Raw genomic sequence first — 13,160 nt, 5'->3', positions numbered from 1 at the left:
GTTGATCTTATTTATGTTGTTCTGTTTATTTATATATGAATTAATTTTGTACCCCATGGATGGTTGCTTAAAGTGCAGAATATAACCATTTTGAGTAGCCGTTATGTAATTTAAATAGATGAAATCTTTCCTACTTTGAGATAGAATCAAGGCGATCTCAGCCTAAGACAATTCAAAATGCAAATCAGCAGGCTTGTTAAGCTGCTTTCCAGGTGGCTTGAGCGCAGCACAACTGTTATAAACCCATTAGGCCATCTTATTCTTATATTAATTGTATGGATTTCAGAACTCACTGTCATGTCAGAGACCTGGAGGAAAATTTTAAATGGATTTGAAGTTAATCTCCAAAGTAAAGTACTAAAAAGAATGACCCCCTCCAGCGCCTGGAAAGATTGTGGTCCTTTTTTGCTGAAACAGGAATAAAAGTGTTGATTGTAACTCACCTAAGAATTGTTGGTTGGAAACATGTTCAGAAATGCTGAGGAAATGCCCGTTGAAGATCACTTAAGTCTTGCTGACTCTGAGATTTCATGGTGCCTATAAAGAGTTAACGGGTTGCACACAGAGGTTGTCCTTTTTCCTTCAGTTGTTCAAATCATAGGAAAATCTGAAGAATGTAGGAACAAAGAAGGGCATTGGCATGTACACACACAAATTAAAAACAATGGAAAGGGGAGCAAAAATTGCTCTAATTTTCTGAAGGGGTCATTGCCCCCCAAATGCCCTGGAGCTATATGTATCATATTTTCCTGCCCACTTTGTAATGCCTGTGTTGTCCACTGTGTGTGAGATCTAATAAACCTTCTGTCCAGAATGACTTTGCCTTGGGGCTTTGGTTTTAGTCATCTGTGTTCATATTTGAAAGAAAGGGAAAACATTCCCAGCTGGCTGTAAGGAGTTGCCTTAGACATGCCTATCCAGCTGCCTGAAAGCTTGCACCATGCCCCCACTTTTCCCCTGCTCCACAGCATTGCAGCACGTGAGGCCATCTCCTACTCCCACTGCAGTCAGTGGAGGTTTTGCCATTAACTTCAACATGGGCAGCAGCACAACTATTCTCACCCATCAACCTGAATGCAGCAGGTCATTGATATTCACAATGTTATGTGGGGTTAGTGGATTACCAATTGTATGTAGGAGAACATATTGTTTTAGAGCACCATAGACAATATTTATACAGTATGTTTTTCTCTTTCAGAATGGTTTCACACCGTTGTACATGGCAGCCCAAGAAAACCACCTGGAAGTTGTTAAGTTTCTTCTTGACAATGGTGCAAGTCAAAGTCTTGCTACTGAGGTAAAAGATTGCTTCAGATGTACAAAGTTTAGTATATGTCAGGGTTATCCAGCTTTTACAGACTGAGTTTTCTGTCAGTCCTTCACAGACAGAATTGCAATCTAATAAAATGCTCCCTCTAGAAATATTATTAATGACTTTTGATCTATTGACTTTTTCCTGGAGCCTCTCACCCCTTTAGGGAGGAGGAAGGAGGCTGAAACTCCCTCCCTTCCCGGAATCATCCAAGGACATTGCTGATCGAGTCTCCATTGTCAAAGAGTGAGGGGAAAGTGCATAGTTTGCTGCATTCCTCGCTTTGCCTGGCAAGTGCAGGGAGCAGATGAACCTGGACCTGCACCAGCCAGGGAACATGCGCCCCTCCCCCGGCTGTGCCTGCAGGCACTGCAGTGGTCATGAAGAGGTGCTTCTTACCTGGCCCAAACCTGTTGTGGTGAGGGAGGGCTGGAGTAATCCTCTCACCCCAGAGCAGCCTGCATACTGAACCGCTCATCCACAGCCTAACCCCTAAAGCAATGATTTAAACTAAGCGTGTACATTTTCATTTTATTTTCCAAAAACTAATTGAGCTAAGGACCCGAGCATTGCTGGATAAATATTCTAGTATGTCTATACAATTATACATATGTATTCCTTTCTAGATGTTATTTATCAGCTTGTTTTCTTGACTTTATTATTGGAGTGTAATTTAAAATTTTCCCCACATCTATTTGATTATATAGTATGATCTGTTTCCATCCCTGGAGAAGTTGTTAGAATTATAATCCTAGCACTTGTGTATGTTTTTATCTTTTTTTTTATTAAGGTTTTAAGATGTCAATTTAAGGTTATTTATATTGTTAAATTATCACCACATAACAAATATTAATCACAAATAAATCATTTAAACTTTTTTCTCTTTATCTTAAAATAAATGGTGAAAAGACAACTGTTTTGTTGTTATGCTAAAATATATCTCCTATGTCCAGACCAGGTAGTACATAGACAGACAGTTACTTGCAAGTGTAATTTGTGGGTGACGTCATCAAATGTAACATGGTGGAAAGGCCCATTCTTCTCTGTGGCTACATCTACACTACAAGGTTTTTTCTTTAGGGAAAGAAAATGCATTGCTACAGGACATAATTAATCTTTACAACTCAACATAATTTTACTTTTTATTATTGTATACAATTTGCTGTTGATTCTTTTAGTAACTTTTCTGGTTGTTCTTTCAAGCCTAATGCAGTTATTTGTTTCTTCCTTTATGTTTGTGTATGGCTAGTCCTAAATCACAGATTAACTGAAACATCAATTGTGTAACTTATTTAGAAATTGGGAGTATCTACACAGCAGTTAATTTGGAATAGCGCACTCTTCCTCCGACTTTCCTTACTCTTCATACAATGAGGGTTACAGGAGTTGAAATAAGAAGTCCTCCACCTTGACAGTATTTTGAAATTATTTTGAAATACCTGCCTGCTGTGTAGATGTGGACTAAGTTATTTCAAAATAATGATGCTGTGTAGCCCCTTAGCGTGCACTCCACATAATAATGCCTTACATGGTTATTACCTCTGATTCTGTTTTTTTTTTCTTCTGGCAGTCTTTGAATATCTTATGAGTGTCATCCTGATTTGTTTACAGGATGGTTTCACTCCTTTGGCAGTAGCCTTGCAACAAGGCCATGACCAGGTGGTTTCACTCTTGCTTGAAAATGATACCAAGGGAAAAGTACGTCTTCCAGCTCTCCACATTGCTGCCCGCAAGGATGACACAAAGGCTGCTGCTCTGTTGCTGCAAAATGACCATAATGCAGATGTGGAGTCAAAGGTTAGTTGTAAAAAGAAATAGGCAGAAACATGCCTCCAAACTACGTATAAGTAGTTGATGCCAGGTGATGAGTTCCTTTAATAATGTGTTTGCCTCAAGGAATCACATTTATCTCCCTCTGTTTCACATTATAAATTATACTGTTTCATTGGTTCTTTTTTCTCCTCTGTTTAAATTAATGGTTGATATCTTGTATAGAATCATGTAAATAGAAAATAAACAAGGAAAATGCTATTCAAATGACTGGTTGTATTTGAAACGAAGGCTAGTATTTGTAGTGCAATTGAGAGCATGTAATTAGTAAAATAGACATATGATGAAAGTTGTAGGTAACTCTATTACTTAAAAACCTCTTATAAAAGTGTAACAACATGAAAATAGATGATCATTCAGCTTCCATCTGGTCTAGCTTCCTTTCTGTGCCTATTGTGTTTTCATCATAGCTTCCCTGCCATACAGCTACCATGAAGCTTTTTGCATCCATGTCACTAGTGGTCAACTAACCGTTCATTTTTTCCCCTCTTTGCTTCCCAATGTGTTAATCTAGATGGTGGTGAATAGAACAACAGAGGTATATATAAATATATATATATATATATATATATATATATATATATGCATCATCACTCTTTCATAACTTAGTGCTGCTGCATCATTTCTTTCTCCTGCTCTCTGCATTGCCTTTTGTAGGATAGAGACCCGCTTTAGATTAAACAAAGTAGCATGTGCTAGAGAAGACTGTCATTTAGTTACCAGGGCTTTCTGCAGCTGAAACTAGGGTTTAAAAATAAGAGTAAGCATTCTTTGGAACTAATTACCATAATAAGAGAGTCATATTGTGTCAAATAAAGGTTTCTGAACTTCTAATCTTGTAGATGTTGATCATCTGTGTGAAGAGCTGCAGACAACCCTGTCACATTGTGCATCCAGGACTGATTCTTTAGGCTTCTGCATGACACTTACCCTTGATGGTGTCAGCAAATAAAATCAGTGTGTACTAAATCTTCAAAACTCTCAAAGAGCGGTTATAACAGCTAGCATGGCTAAAAAGCTTGCTAACAGTATAGAAACACATCTAGTTCCTGTAAGGTTTCATACTTTTGGGAACTGATTGAATTGCTGCATGTTTTAGCTTTTTTTTAAAAAGTAGCAAAACTACTTAAATGTGTTTAAAAAAAAAAAGCCTTGATGAAGTGATATTATCATTTTCTAATTAGGATGATAACTTGTGGTTTCTTAACATAACCAGTGTGATTGCACACAGTGGGAGAGTGATCTTTGTAGTACTAACCCTTGGAAAAAAAGCCACATTCATAATTTAAAATGGTCTTTGATGTTTTAATTAGCCTCTGCTTTAAATTTATAAACTCTTCTTTAGCAAATATCATCAACTGACTTGTATCTGAACTTCTGCAAAGAAGCACTAAGGAAAAATTAACTTGTAAGGCTGAAATAATACAGATAACAAGCAGATATTTCTAGTTAGAAACTAATTTCTCTTCTTAAAAGGATACTTCTTTATTCAAATATCTTTTGATGTTTATCTGGAATCACTAAAAGACTTTTCCTAGTCCTGTTCTTGTAGCATAATCATGTGATTTTTTTTCCTTTTCCTTAAGTAATATGATTTCATGTTGCTTGCCCAGTGAGTGAATATTAGGATAGAATGGAATATTGACTTACATATTCTGCTTGCTAGTTTTTCTCAGTGTTCTCAGACAAATATTGCAGGAATAAGGAGCCATTATAAAACTTAATTGAATTTCTTTTTTTTCCACCAGAGTGGTTTTACTCCTCTCCACATAGCGGCTCACTATGGAAACATTAATGTAGCTACATTGCTGTTAAACCGGGGTGCTGCTGTGGACTTCACTGCAAGGGTAAGAGCATAATCTCACGCAACTGTTTGTACACGCAACTGTTTGAAACATTTCCATGCATTCCATTCCACTCATGCATTATTTTTACTAAGGTTGTAGACTCTATAAACCAACTGTTGTAAAATAATCATTAGTCTCAGTATTTGTGTTGGAAAGACAGGAGGTATGGTAAGAAAAAACCCTGGATTAACCAGGACATTTTCAGTGATCCTTAATGGAACAAATAATTAAGGAATTCATTTGTAAACATCTGGAAGATAATAAGGTGATGGGTAACAGCCAGCATGGATCTGTAAAGAACAAATCATGTCAAACCAATCTGATAGCTTTCTTTCATAGGATAACAAGTCTTCTGTATAAGAGGGAAGAAGTGGATATGGTATACCTAGACTTTAGTAAAGCATTGGATACGGTCTCGCATGACCTTCTTATGAATAAACAAGGGAAATACAACCTAAATGGGGCTACGATAAGGTGGGTGCATAACGAGTGGGGTAGATAATGGCATAGAGAATATGCTTATTAAGTTTGCAGAAGATACCAAGCTGGGTGGAGTTGCAAGTATTTTGGAGCATAAGGCTATAATTCAAAACAATCTGGACAAACTGGAGAAATGGTCTGAGGTAAATAGGATGAAGTTTAATAAAGACAAATGAAAAGTGCTCCAATTAGGAAGGAACAATCAGTTTCACACATACAGACTGGGAAGTGATTGTCTAGGAAGGAGTACGGCAGAAAGGGATTTAGGCGTTAAAGTGGACCACAAGCTGAATGTGAGTCAGCAGTGTGATGCATTGCAAAAAAAGCAAACACGATTCTGAGATGCATTAACAGGAGTGTTGTGGGCAAGACATGAGAAGTCATTCTTCTGCTCTACTCTGCTCTGATTAGCCCTCAGCTGGAGTATCATGTCCAGTCCTGGGCACCACATTTCAAGAAAGATATGGAAAAATTGGAGAAGATCCAGAGAAGAGCCACGAAAATTATTAAAGATCTAGATAACATGAGATATGAGGGAAGACTGAAAGAATTGGGCTTGTTTAGTTTAGAAAAGAGAAGACTGACAGGGGAAATGATCGTAGTTTTCACATACCTAAAAGAGTATTAGAAGGAGGAGGGAGAAAAATTGTTCTCCTTGACCTCTGATGACAAGAAGCAAAATGCAGGACAATGTAGCACTTTAAAGACTAACAAGATGGTTTATTAGATGATGAGCTTTCGTGGGCCAGACCCACTTCCTCAGATCAAATAGTGGAAGAAAGTAGTCACAACCATATATACCAAAGGATACAATTTAAAAAATGAACAAATATGAAAAGGACAAATCACATTGCAGAACAGAAGGGGGATGCGGGGGGGGGGGGGGGGGGTGGGAAGGGGGAGGAAGGAAGGTAAGTGTCTGTGAATTGCTGATATTAAAGTTAGGGAGAGTGGGATGTTTGTGAGTTCATGGTATTACAGGTGATAATTGGGGAAACTGTCTTGGTAATGGGTGAGATAGTTCAAATTCTTGTTAAGTCTTTGTTGGCAAGTGTCGAATTTTAACATGAATGACAGTTCAGAGGATTCCCTTTCAAGTGCAGATGTAAAAGGTCTTTGTAGCAGAATGCAGGTGATGACAAGAAGTAATGGTCTTACGTTGCAGCAAGGGAGGTTTAGGTTGGACATTAGGAACAACTTCCTAACTGTCAGGGTGGTTAAACACTGGAACAATTTGCCTAGGGAGGTTGTGGAATCACCATCGCTGGAGATAGTTTAGAATAGGTTAGATAAATGTCTATTGGGGATGATTTAGATAGTGCTTGATCCTGCCATTAGAGTAGTGGACTGAGTTTGATGATCTCTCGAGATCCCTTCCAGTTCTAGAATTCTATGATTTTATGATCTGAAAAGCAAAAATGTGTTATACAAAACATGGAAACTTTGTCAAATTATGACCTAACAAGACAGTTATGTAGGGCCAAAATTAGAAAGACCAAAGCATAAACAATGTGAAACTAGCTAAGAACATAAAAGCACACAAGAAAACATTTTATAACTGTATTATAAGCAAGAGGAAGAGTGAGGACAGTTTAAGCACAATACTCAGTTAAGAAGGAAAAACAGTAACAGAAAACGCAACAATAGCCAAAGTATTTTTGTTTCAGTTTTCACCAGAAAAGCAGTGATTGACTATAAGGATGTTAAGAGGCGGGTAATTGAGTAATCATGTACTCAATACATTTGTACTGAGGACACGATTAGTTCATAAGGGGCCCCGCTGTGGCTCTGCAGTTTAAAAGCAGCAGGAGCTGGTCGTGCAGGCAGCCTGGCTCCTACTACATTTAAACAGCTGAGCTGCAGTGGGGTATGTCCAGGACCTGGTGCACTCACGCTGGGTCCCAGACCACTGCTGCTCTGCCTTTTAAATGTAAGAAGAGCCATCTGGCTCTTGCTACATTTAAAAGGCAGAGCTGTAGCGTGGGTGGCATGCAGGGCCCAAGGCGATCCAGAGGAGTAAGTAGGGGCTCAGCACAGGGCAGCAGCAGGAGTTCCCCCTCACCATGACGGTGAGAGCCGGAGCAACCTTACAGACAGCTCTAATCTGCCGCCCTTCTGAAACTCTCCACACCAACATTCCACCCAGTGTTGGACTACAAGCCCCCAGGGCCTGTATCCCCAATGATGTCGCTGGTTGCTGAGCATTGTGCTTTTGTTCTCACCCACAACCACTTCAGATTTGCGGATGACTTATACCTTCAAGTCAGAGGCACTGACACGAGTACCCACATGGCCCACATTTTATGGCGGACTTAGAACAATGCTTCCTCAGCTCCCGTCCTCGTATGTCCTTCCTCTACTTGCAGTACTTTGATGACATGTTCATCATCTGGGCCAATGGGAAGGAGACCCATGAAGAATTATATCAGGATTTCAACAATTTCTACCTTTCCATCCATCTCAGCCTGGACATGTCTACACAAGAGATCCACTTTCTGGACACTACAGTACAAATAAGTGATGGTCACATAAATACCACTCAGTACCAGAAAACTACTGGCCATTATATTTACTTACACACCTCCAGCTTCATCCAGAACAGATCACATGATCTATTGTCTATAGCCAAGTTTTAAGATACAGCCACATTTGTTCCATTTCCTCAGACAGAGAAAAACACCTACAGGATCTCTAACAGGGATTCTTAAAATTACAATACTTGGAGAAGTGAAAAAAACAGATTGATACAGCCAGGCAGATACCTAAAAGTCACCTACTACAGGACAGACCCAACATTTAGTTTCAGAGAAACTACATGAATTATTTGCTTCAGTCTTCATGGCAGAGAATGTTCGGGAGATTTCAAAACCTGAGACATTCTTTTTAGGTGACAAATCTGAGGAATTGTCCCAGATTGAGGTGTTCTTAGAGGAGGTTTTGGAACAAATTGATAAACTTAATAGTAATAAGTCACCGAGACCAGATGGTATTCACCCAAGAGTTCCGCAATTTCATATTAGAGTTCTTTCAGAACTATTAACTATGGTTTGTAACATAACCTTTAAATCAGCTTCAGTACCTAATAACTGGAGGATAGCTAGTGTGACGCCAATATTTAAAAAGGGCTCTAGAGGTGATCCTGGCAATTATAGAACGGTAAGTCTAATGTCAGTACTGGATAAATTAGTTGAAACTATAGTAAAGAATAGAATTGTCAGATACATAGATGAACATAATTTGTTGGGGGGAAAGTCAACAGAAGTTTATGTAAAGTGAAATCATCCCTTACTAATCTACTCGGCTATGTCTATACTGCAATCCTCTTCTGCAAGAGGAAATGCAAATGGAGCGCTCATTTGCATATGGAGCACTCATTTGCATTTCCTCCTCAGATCCCTTTTGTGCAAGAGGTTTTTGCATAAAAAAGTGCTGTGTAGACAGCGCTTTTTTGCACAAAAAACCCCTTTTGCCCAAGATCCGTTCTTCCTCATTTTTTTGTGTAAAAACCTCTTGTGTAAAAGGGATCTGAGGAGAAAATGCAAATGAGACCGGTCCATATGCAAATGAGCTCCCATTTGCATTTCCTCTTGCGGAAGAGTAGTGCAGTATAGACGTAGCCCTAAGGCTCTTTGAGGAGGTTAACAAGCATGTGCACAAGGGGGATCCAGTGGATATAGTGTATTAGATTTCCTGAAAGCCTTTGACAAGGTCCCTCACCACGTAAAGAAAGTTGTCATGGGATAAGAGGGAAGGTCCTCTCATGGATTGATAACCAGTTAAAAGACAGGAAACAAAGGGTAGGAATAAACGGTCAGTTTTCAGAATCGAGAGAGGTAACTAGTGATCCTTTAAGGGTCCTTTCTGGGAACCATCCTATGCAACAAATTTATAAATGATGTGGAGAAAGGGGTAAAAAGTGAGGTGGCAAAATTTGCAGATGATACTAAACTGCTCAAGATAATCAAGGCTAAAGCAGACTGTGAAGAGCTCAAAAGGATCTCACAAAATTAAGCAATTGGGCAACAAAATGGCAAATGAATTTTAATGTTGCTAAATGCAAAGTAATGCACATTGGAAAAATTATGGAAACTAATTTAGCTATTATGATGAGAGAGAGAGATATCTTAGAGTCATTGTGGATAGTTCCCTGAAAACATCTAGAGGTGCAGCAGCAGTCAAAAAAAGCAAACAGAATGTTAGGCATCATTTAAAAAGGGATTGACACTAAAACACAGAATATCTTACTACCTCTGTATACATCCATGGTATGCTCACATGTGGTCACCTCATTTCATGACCACTACATTTACAAGAATTAACTTCTGACCTAAGAAATTTAAAACTGTCATGAATCTTAGTCTCAAATACTTGATAGGTGCTAATTAAAGGGGCAAAGGAAGGAGGGGCCTGGGGTCGACCTTGTCTCACTTCAGAAACTAAGGGAGGGATTAATGTTATTAATCAGTCTCATGCAAGGCCTGTTATTTTAAAATAATCATAGGATCATATGCCTCAGCAACTCAGTTTTGGATTAGAGACACTGATCAAGGAGCAGATCAAAAGTAGTAAGAAAAAAACTCTTCAGTCTTCTGAAGTTCCCAGTTCTACCTCATCAAATGTTGTCAGGGGCCCAAAAGCAGGTGGGATATTCACTTAACTGGGATATCTGTCTGGAAGAACAATGAGGCTGGTTGTAGAACTGTTCTGGCATTTTAGAACCTCTGGGTACATCTAGACTACATGCCTCTGTCGTCAGAGGCATGTAGATAGGCTACCAGACATAGTAAAATGAAGCGGCGATTTAAATAATCGCAGCTTCATTTAAATTTACATGGCTGCCGCGCTGAGCCGACAAACAGCTGATCAGCTGTTTGTCCGCTCAGCGCGCTAGTCTGGACGCTCCCCTGCCGACATCAAAGCCCTTTGTCGGCAGCCCCATTATTCCGTGGGATGAGGTTTACCGGGGCTGCTGACAAAGGGCTTTGATGTCGGCAGGGGAGCGTCCAGACTAGCACGCTGAGCAGACAAACAGCTGATCAGCTGTTTGTTGGCTCAGCGCGGCAGACATGTAAATTTAAATGAAGCTGCAATTATCTTCATTTCCCTTTTCTGAATACACAAATCTACATGCCTCCGTCGACGGAGGCATGTAGTTTAGACGTACCCTAACTGTACAGAGGGCTCCTGGTATCATCCTGAAAGCAAACAGATCAAGAGCCCGAGATGTTCCCCTTTTCCAGAATATTGCATTCACTAGGAAAGTTTCAAGTGCCACTGATATTTGTGCTGATGATTGAAATTCAGGTAATGTAAAAGATCGGGGTTTCTCCCTGACAAGTAAATGACTAAAAGTGAAAGATCTGTTGAACTATGAAGCAGCTCCAAAGTTAACTTGCCATGGCTATATCGGGTATAGTGGGGTCCATGCAACTTAGGCTATGTCTAGACTGCATGTAGATGAGGGTTGTAGGCAAAGGGAAATGAAGCGGCCTACAACCCTCATCTACATGGCTCTGTCGATGGAGCCATTTAGTCTAGACACAGCCTTACTGAGTGGCAGACTAGTGACTGATGCATTCTACATGGAGTGGAGTGATGTGTACTTTTAACTGATTCCTCTACATCCTCGAGTCACCAGAAAGGTGAAGCAGAGATTCATAGGCACACATAGGCTCCCCAGTTTTTGATATTTACACCAGTCAGTCAGGTCATCAGATCATGATTCTTCTTTCTATCATCCATGGACTTTGTATGTTAGAAGCAGGCTCAATCTTCATCCAATTCCAAAACTTCTACCCCCTAGCAAACTCAGTCCTGGTACCCTCTTATGCCTTGTCTACGCTAAGAGATAAGGTTGCATTTATTAAGGTTTTATTTTAGCACCCAGTTCTGTAAAGTCGAAAGTGCATGTCCCCACTGTGCACAAGAACTTGAAATAGTGCGCCCCAGGAGGGTGGCTACTGTTGACTTTGACAGCAGTGCATTGTGGGTAGCTATCCCACAGTTCCTACCACTCCTTTGCATTCTGGTATATGCTTCTGGGTATATGTCAGCATCCCTTAAAGCACTAATTTCTTCCCTCTTCCCCTTCTTGAAAGTAACTGCAAACAGTCTTTTCACACCCTTTTTTCCCTGGTTGTCTGTGCAGCTGTCATAGTAAGCATGAAACCTAACATGCAACCCATTCAGCAGCAAAGTACTCTGGCAATCATAGTGACCATCTTGTGCCTTCTGCTCCTGAAGCAAGTTTGCTTGGAGTAAAGAAAGACTGCTACAAGTAGATGATTTGTACTAAACTAGAAAGTCTTTGTCATATGGGCCAGCAGCAGAGGAATATATATTATATATTTCTCAATTCCTTGTATTCTGGTCCGTTTGCTGTCTTAAGAAAGTGAGGACATGCTCTGTTACTATTAACATTCACCTTCCATCTGGAGCACTTTGTCATTCTCTAGATCAATGAGTTTGTTCCATGGGGAATGCTACTCTTGACATGATATTCCTCATAGATCATCCATAATTATAATCTAGGAGGGTGAGTGAAATACAGCTATGGATAGCCCATCCTTCCTTTCTAGGCTTCCTGTAGTGTCAAGTCATGTTGAGCCATCATCCTAAATTCCTCCCTGATGTACTCTCTGAAGTAGTTTTGTCATAATTAGTGTATCAGCCTCCCTGACTTCTTCCTGGAACATTAGCCTTTAGAAGAGAAAAGTAGGGTGCATGAGGGGATATAAATAAGATGCCCTGAGTCACAAGTCTCCTAGGTTGTTTGTAGCATTTCGGAGACAAGTCTGTCGTGGAGCCAGTCTCTATTTAGGAATTGTGTAAATGGATTAAACTCTGTATTCAGTCCTGTTGTGGCCAAGAAAGTGAGCCCATCCTGCTAGGTCTATGGTAGCTTTCCTTATGTGATCGAGGAATGAGTGAGTCTACTTCTGATGTATAAAGCTGCCGCATGGAGCTCAAGACACACTTTCACCCAACACTCAGTTTAGGATATAACTTGATTCTTTTTTCAGCAGATCAGCCTTCATTTAACTAAGCAATCTTCAACTCTCCACTGGGGCTGGAACTGCTCAGCAGTGTTCTGGGAATGCGGAATCGCAGAGGCAATTCTTGATGAAGAATTACCCCAGGACAATGAGTTCTTCATCTGTAATTGGAATGTGGCACATTTAGGTTTCATACTGATTAACTTTTTTTATCTGTTGCTTCAGTCAGGACTTCAAATAGTGGGAAAGACCTAAGGAAAACTAGTGAGAAGGAAAGCATGTATCATGTACTCATTTCAAAAGAATCAGAGTGTCTTACTGTAGTGTATGCATGCATGTCACGCCTATGAAAAATGTGAGATTTAGTCCTCTACAATGACAGTGGTATTTTGGCATCTCAAATTTTAGGCACAGGAGGATAGCTAGGGTAATGAATACTGAATTTTTCACACAGTACATATATGTATATAGTTTTATAGATAGAGTATTTCACTGGCAGAAAAAATGTGCAACATTATGGCTGAGAACTAGAAATTAAAGAGGATTTGTCCTAGCTCTTAACCAAATTCTTTAGCATGCAAGTCTGGCAGTCATCAGCTGCTCTTCCTTACATTCCTCCAATGTCAAAACTAAACCCTTCTCAGAACCTGCTCTCATTCTGAAAGAAAGAGAAGAGTCTTATTAAAATCCAAACTT

General features: G+C 39.8%; 1 protein-coding gene across 5 annotated transcripts in view; it reads left to right on the top strand.

Annotated features, from left to right (window-relative positions):
- Positions 1-13,160, top strand: part of ANK3 (ankyrin 3) — a 350,441-nt gene that overhangs the window by 126,581 nt on the left and 210,700 nt on the right. For 4 of the 5 annotated variants that reach the window (XM_075934865.1, XM_014573512.3, XM_014573510.3 and 1 more), the window contains exons 5-7: positions 1,199-1,297; positions 2,924-3,109; positions 4,891-4,989. In XM_075934865.1, coding sequence (XP_075790980.1) covers positions 1,199-1,297; positions 2,924-3,109; positions 4,891-4,989 — 384 coding nt within the window. Of the gene's footprint in view, positions 1-1,198; positions 1,298-2,923; positions 3,110-3,656; positions 3,681-4,890; positions 4,990-13,160 lie in introns of all 5 variants that reach the window. The other variant, XM_014573508.3, reaches the window with a different exon arrangement.

The sequence above is a fragment of the Pelodiscus sinensis genome, chromosome 8 (genome assembly GCF_049634645.1).
Source record: "Pelodiscus sinensis isolate JC-2024 chromosome 8, ASM4963464v1, whole genome shotgun sequence".
Lineage (NCBI taxonomy): Eukaryota > Metazoa > Chordata > Testudines > Trionychidae > Pelodiscus > Pelodiscus sinensis.
This window is presented reverse-complemented; position numbering and strand designations above follow the sequence as displayed.